This window comes from Rhodamnia argentea, chromosome 2 (assembly GCF_020921035.1).
Source record: "Rhodamnia argentea isolate NSW1041297 chromosome 2, ASM2092103v1, whole genome shotgun sequence".
NCBI lineage: Eukaryota > Viridiplantae > Streptophyta > Magnoliopsida > Myrtales > Myrtaceae > Rhodamnia > Rhodamnia argentea.
In genome coordinates this window covers 21,261,586-21,268,724 of record NC_063151.1, presented here as the reverse complement: position 1 = coordinate 21,268,724, position 7,139 = coordinate 21,261,586, and the positions used below count along the sequence as shown (strand labels likewise).

Here is a 7,139-nt window from a genome sequence, read left to right as displayed (position 1 = left end):
GGTGGTTGGCCAATTGGTGAAGTGGTCATTTTTCTTCCAAGAGGTCGCGAGTTCCCTTCGCATGTGAGCAAGATGCCGAATGGCTCGAGCTTAGTTTATCTAATCACGACGTATTTCGTTTGAAGAAGCTTCTTGATTGTTACTGTTAGAGTTAATTTGCTAGTAGTTGGGGAAAATAATTATGATAACACCATCCACGAGAGCAATAAATTAACAATAAGAAAAATAAGAAATTGCAATTTTTCACTTAAAGATTTGGAGATTGAGAGTGAAATGACAATATATGGATGCTGGCTTTCCCATCAAATAACATTTTTCTATATTGGCCAATCCAAGGTTTGTCCTCTTAGTTAGTTTCCCGTTTTCTCAATACAAGCAAGCAGGAATTAGAATAAAAAAACTTGCATAATTTTCTTTGCTTCCGTGAATAAAACAAAGAAACATACTTCTAGTGACATCACAACTTGCCAATAGCATTTTTAATAGGTATGGCCCTTTATTTGCAAAGACTTATTAGTCTGTTTTACAGCAAGGACCGGGATGTAAGCCGACAGCGCGAAAGATTAATATCGCCGAGATGTCATACGAAGCTGCACTAAATAAATTACGTATTGATGGCCGAAAAAGCATGCAATTCAAGAAACATATAAGGAAGCCCTATTTTCGATCCTCATTGTTTATATTGTGATTTAAAAAAAAAAACTGATGGTTGTTTTGAGCTATATTTTCTCTCTGTTTTAATGTAGAGATCGATGTCGTAAAACGTAGAAGCCATCGCCACGAAAAAACAACTTTGGCGTGAGGTGGTGTTATAGGCGCAACTGGATAAATCATACCCGATCATACAGTGATTACCATTGCTTTGATTAAAAAAAAAATGAATTTTAAGCTCCGTTTGTATCGGGCAATACAAGCAACGAAAAAAATATTTTCTAATTTTTTTTAATTTTTGTGAAACATAGGGAGCCTTTAATGTGCTGTTAGCATAATCAAGATCCCTTTGCTTGAAGTGATAGAGATTTTGGAGAAGATCCCTCCACTCGGTCAAGCACGGCATAAAGAAAGACCGGACGAAGAATGACGCGAGTTTACCTTCTCCACAGACACCTTCTCAAATTGAGAAAAAAAATATTTTTCTTTCCTTTATCTCAGGGAATACCCTCGAATTTTTAAGTCCCAAAGTTCAGACAAAGATTTTTAAGGTCTTTGCTTTGAACCAACCACTTGCCATGATATTTAACCACAAATTCTAACATGAGAAGGCAAAATTTCGAAATCTGTCCAGGACAGAAGATGTGATGGGAAGAGAAGGTGACACTAAAGTTCACGTCCCACTTAATATGATAGCGATTTGGAAGAATGTTTCTCTGCCGGGTGAAACACGACATAGAAGAAGATTGGACAAATTCCTCATGTACATAGAGCATGAAACACGAGTCCAAAGTTATTAGAAAATGGTAGAACAGTACATACACATAGGCGCAGAAGGAAAGGTCGAACTGCTTTAATTGATCCCAATTTTTTGATCGATCATTCCACAATGACTTAATTGGATCCTCTTCTCGATGTCTTACATAGTACGTCAAGTTTATCTGGACCGTTGATCATGTCTGCTTTCGACAGGAGTGGCTAAACATAGACGATATATAGGTGTTAAGTTGAGTAGGGTAAATCCCAGGAGGAATACATTGAAAAGATCTCCACTTAGACGTCATCCTATTGGAAGAGGCAACGATGGAACCAGTAAGTCAAAAGTCGATTGACCAACGAGAGTAATTTGACCAAAGTAATCACTTGCCATGATACGTAGCCATAAGTTCGAACGTGAGAATACAAGCTAACAAGACAAATCAACAAGAAATGATAAAAAAAAAAAAATAGAGTTTTATGGGGAAAAGTATTAAAGAAGTTATAAACCTATTATATTGGTACCAATTCAATTCTAAACATTTCAATTGGATCAATTTAGTTATACATTTTTTTTTGCATTAGTACCAATTCAGTCCATCCGGCCAATTTTCGCCAGAAATCGCAGACAACGCAACGTAGAATGGACGGCGCCGACGTGGCCATTATTTAAAAATATTTTTTAAAAGAATTAATTTTTAATCAATTTTTTTTTCTTACTTTAAAGCTTAAGATTTGGTTGGCGAGGGTGGCTAGCAAACCTCACCGGCCCTTGGGTGAGGGCTAGCGAGGGCCGCCTCGCATAGGGCCATTGTAGCCCCGCCGGCCGAGCACGAGGCCGTGAAGGCCATCGTCGAGGCTAGCGAGGCCGCAATGGCCCCGGACAAGGCGGCCCACTCCCGGATCCGGCGAGGGTTGCCGGCCACCCTCGCTGGCCAAACCCTAAGTTTCAGAAAAAAATGAAAACAGGATTAAAAAATAAAAATAAAATAAAATATGGGGATCTAAGTAAATAATGAAGAAATGTAAAAAATAAAAAATAAAAATTCAAGATACCTATGAAGAATTAGAAAAGTGCGCATGTATTGTGACACGCATTTCTGGATGCATGCTTTATTGAACGAACTGAATTTTTCTTAACGACAAATTAATTTAACGAGCAATCGAATTTTCCGTAAATCCCGTTCTGTTACTAAACTTACTCTCTAAAATGGGGAAAAAAAATGGAAAATCGCATAGTAAAAGTTCACATGAAAAAAATCCTAAAAAGGATTGAAGGATTGCCGTTGAGGAAGATCTGAACACTCCAGCGAAAGCATATTCCCAAGCAAATCATTAATAAGAAGCTATTGCTACTGATTTGATGATTAACATGGAGGAAACCCCCAACCGAAGAGCTATAATTCCCATCGAACATTTGCAATCAAAGACGAATTGGAACATCTTAAGCCTGAAAGAGCTCTCATCTCCAGCCCCTCCTCCCTTGACGACCAGCTTGTTCCACTCCCCATCCAGCAAGAAGCTCTTCGAAGACGGCCAGTAGTAGAACACAAGCCGGAAGCGATGACCTTGGTCTGGGGATCCTAGATGGAGAGGTCAAGGTTGACCGTGCGGGCGATCCGGGGGAATGTGGGCACGGTGGAAAGGGTGGCAGTAGGGTTTTGCGGCGGCAAATATGGTCGTGAGGAGCGAGCAGAATGAGGAGAGAGAGAAGGATGATCGTGAGAGATGAAAGAGAGGGACGAAGAGAGTGACCTGTTTCGCTCGTTCTGATTATACTGATGGACTGATCAACTAACAATCATCATCTATGAAAAATATACTTGTTGGTCCGCACAACTCATATAGTGAAATAACGTGGAAACTAACGAATCTTGCAGTTTAAATCTTACATGAGAAGAAGAAATTACAGACATCAACGCGAAATGACTAAGAATACCTGAGATTTACAAGTATATATGCGTTATCGTATGACACCAATGAGCAAAGCAGTGCCAACAGTAACTTCGCTCTTCTTGTGGCCTTTGGGTGCAACAGAAAGACGGAACTTATTTCAATAAGTGAAGCATGTAGGATCGACTAGTTCTTCCAACTTGATGTCCTCTGATGCGGTTAACATGATCGGGCTATGTGCCGATATCGCTCGAGAAACTTGCTGCATGCTCGGACGATGCTCTGGTTTGGGACTTATGCACGAAAGTGCCATCTTTATCACCACAGCCACTTCCCCCAGCACATAGCCTTTCGGGTACGGAATTCTCTGATCTAAAACTTCTTTCAGCGGCCAAGAGTCTGTTGAATGGCGCCGCGATGATGGAGATGTGGACGCAAGAGATGATATGAGATCGCCTGGATGTCTTCCCATGATCACTTCCAATGTCACCATTCCGAAGCTATAAACATCGCATTTCTCGTTCACTTCCATAGTGTATGCGAGTTCTACATAAAGAATTAAGTATAAATCAATGCATTCTTTAGATTCCAATGGAATTTTAGATTTTTCATTTCGTTTGGAAAAAGTTTCCCTTTGTTAATCGGCTGCCTAATCTCAATTAACCCATTATCGAACATTCAAATCGTATGAATAGCTTTGGACCTGGTGTTAGGTATTTAGAAGTTTAAAGCAAGGTAGTTAAGGATAAGCATTTTCCCGTCTATAAAGTGAAGTGGGATGAAATTTCGAAAAAACCGACCTGGAGCTGCATATCCAAAGGTGCCTGCAAAGGAAGTCCAATTGGATGAACAAGGTTGTAGAACCTTCGCCGTGCCAAAATCAGAAACGTGAGCTTCATATTCTTCGTCCAGTAAAATGTTCTTGCTCGATATGTCTCGATGTACTATAGGAGGAGAGCATTCACAGTGCATGTAGCACAAAGCATAAGCCACACCTTTTACGACATTCAATCTCTTACTCCAAATGAACATTGTTATCCTTTGTTCGCTCTTCAATATATCCCGCAAGGAACCCGATTCAAGAAACTCATAAACCAGAAAGGAATGGCGAGAGCTCGAACAAAAGCCGTACAGCTTGACGATATTCCGGTGTCGGGTTTCCATCAAAGCATGAATCTCTCTTTCGAATGCTTTTCGACCGGCCATTTCAACATCCGGTGCTTCGTTAAGTTTCTTTACAGCAACAATCTCACCCGATCGCAGCTTGGCCTTATAAACAGTCCCATGTCCTCCCATGCCGATGCAATATTTGGCATCGAATTCCTCGGTGGCTTCAATAATGTTCTCGTACACCATTCTTCCATCATAGCCCCAGATTTCGAACATATTTTCACTGCTCGCTTTTGGCAAATGGCTCTCTCCATGCCTTGCTCTTCGGCGTACAATGCTTAAAACTTCAACTACAAGAAACAAAGCAAGCACGCAACCAGAAGTAGGAAGTAAAATGAGCAGCAAATTCTTGTCTCCGTCTTTCTGTTTCTTCGCCAACACCGGACACTGCGTCGGACCTGTAATATTTCCGCACAAGCCTTTATTCTCTCTTACAGTAGCAATTGTGGCATTATGAAAGGCTGGAATTTCTGGTAAAGGACCCTCTAACGCATTATAGGATACATCAACGGATGTTAGGCTTGTCATATCATCGAAAGTCGGTGAGATTGAGCCCGAGAGTTGGTTGTGTGAGAGATTGAGTGTTTCCAAACCGAGCAATTTTCCAAGCTGTCGAGGTATATCTCCAAGAAGCAAATTTAGACTTAGATCGAGACTTTGAAGAGAGTGCAGATAGCCAATCTCACTTGGAATGCTCTGCTCAAGATTATTTCTGCTTAAATTTAGATACTGAAGGTTCAAACACTCCCCGAGTTCTCCGGGGATAGAGCCACTTAGCTTGTTTCCTGCGACGTTGATTTGTACCAGTTCAGACAATGCTCCAATTTCAGGAGGAATATAGCCCGCCAGGCGGTTGCCATCCAGCCAAAGCTCTAGCGTAGACCGCAACTTTCCAAGTTCTTTTGGAATTTCCCCGATAAGATCATTTGAAGATAAGTATAGTTCATGAATTTGAGTCATCTTTCCGACATCACGCGGTATCATGCCCGATAATTTATTGCCGGAGATTTTCAGGCTTGTCAAATTGCTCCATTCGCCTAATCTCGGTGGAAGCTCTCCGTAAAGTTCATTATTGCTCAACTCGAGGTAATCCAAGTAGGGGTATGAGCCAAGACCATCGCAATATTGTCTATTAGATGGTTATTTTGGAGCCTAACTCTATACAAGCTCGTACAATTTTTCAGGCTTCGTGCTATCGGTCCCGTGAAGTGATTATTTTGAGCAGTGAAGTTCTCAAGAACTTGACCACGGCATATATCCGGGGGCGGTTGGCCGACAAACTGGTTATCAGATAGTTGTAGGCTTGTGAGGGATGTGAGATTGTTGAACTCAATGGGAAGAGAGCCTTCAAGGCTATTCCGATATAGAGCCGCTTTAACGAGGAGACGTAGCCTTCCTATCTCTTTCGGAATAGAGCGGGACAACTTATTTTGGTACAGGTGCAATTCATTGAGCTTGCTTAAGTTTCCGATAGTAGGAGGTATAGGGCCGTAGATACTGTTTCCAAAGAGGAACAAGAGGGTCAAGTTGCCCAACTTCCCGATCGTTTCCGGGATAGATCCCGTGAGATTATTAGCATAGATAGAGAGTTCAGAGAGAGATCTAAGGTTTCCGATTTCAGGAGGAATAGGACCGGAAAGCTTATTCCGGAAAAGATAAAGAATGTTTAAGTTGCTCAAGTTCCCTATTGAAGATGGGATTGAACATGTTAGATCATTGTATAACAGCTGAAGATGTACGAGAGATTTCATTCCTCCAACTTCTTTAGGTATGGGACCGGAGAGTTGGTTTTCATAGAAGTAAAGAAAGGCTAAATTACTCAAATTTCCTAGAGTTGGAGGGATAGATCCATTGAGGTAATTGGCTGATAAGTCGAGCTCACTAAGAGACACCAACATTCCTATTTCTATTGGAATGGACCCGATAAGATCATTATTGAAAAGCCATAACCTCATCAAACTCCTCATGTTTCCAATGGAAGATGGAATGCGGCCACCGATGTGGTTACTATATAGAAACAGATCATTGAGAGAATTGAGCATTCCTACTTCTCGAGGGATGAACCCGGAGATGTTATTGTTTTGAAGGTATAAGCCGGTCAAGTTACTCAAGCTTCCTATAGAGCTGGGGACCGAACCCGTGATATTGTTCGATGATAAGTCCAGAACTTTTAGAGACCGCAACGATCTGAGTTGGGTCGGAATGTCTCCATAAAGGAGGTTTTGAGACAAGTCTAGGTAAGCGAGCTTGGAAAGGTTGCCGATGCTCGAGGGGATGTCCCCGAAGAGCGAGTTGTTGGCAAGTTTAAGCGTGACCAAGTTGGGCAACGAGGATAAATCGAGATCATGAAGCATACCGCGGAGGGCGGAGCTCGAGAGGTTCAAGTTGATGACGCTTCCGAGAGGATCACAACCAAGTCCTTGCCACGAACAGGTGTCGCTACCATTCCACGAGGACAAGATAGAGCGGCTCTCTTCATTGAGCTTAGATTTCCACTTTAGAAGTGCCTTCACTTCCTCATCTCTTGTTTGGCTACTGGAAAGAGCGACGGCCATTAGAGGAGAGCTGTTGGGTGAAGCAGGATGAGGCAATTCTTGCATAAAAATAAGCAAGAGAAGGACATAAACTAGGAAGAGCATCGGGAGTTGTTTTTGAGCTGATGATGCCAT

General features: G+C 41.8%; 1 protein-coding gene across 1 annotated transcript; it reads right to left on the bottom strand.

The window, feature by feature from the left end:
- Positions 1-3,460: 3,460 nt before the first annotated feature.
- LOC115732699 (MDIS1-interacting receptor like kinase 2-like) lies at positions 3,461-7,139 on the bottom strand. The gene is made up of 4 exons (XM_048273477.1): positions 6,490-7,139; positions 6,287-6,420; positions 4,101-4,361; positions 3,461-3,846 (listed from the first exon to the last, which is right to left on the bottom strand). Exons 1-4 carry the CDS (start codon positions 7,137-7,139, stop codon positions 3,461-3,463), a joined length of 1,431 nt encoding a protein of 476 aa, XP_048129434.1.

Coding starts and splice junctions, on each gene's coding strand:
- LOC115732699 (XM_048273477.1), bottom strand. CDS start 7,139: ATGGCATCATCAGCTCAAAAACAACTCCCGATGCTCTTCCTAGTTTAT. Junction 4,362..6,286: donor AACTCTAGGAAATTTGAGTA/ATTTAGCCTTTC, acceptor GTTCCTTGCGGG/ATATATTGAAGAGCGAACAA. Junction 3,847..4,100: donor CTTTGGATATGCAGCTCCAG/GTCGGTTTTTTC, acceptor TTCTTTATGTAG/AACTCGCATACACTATGGAA.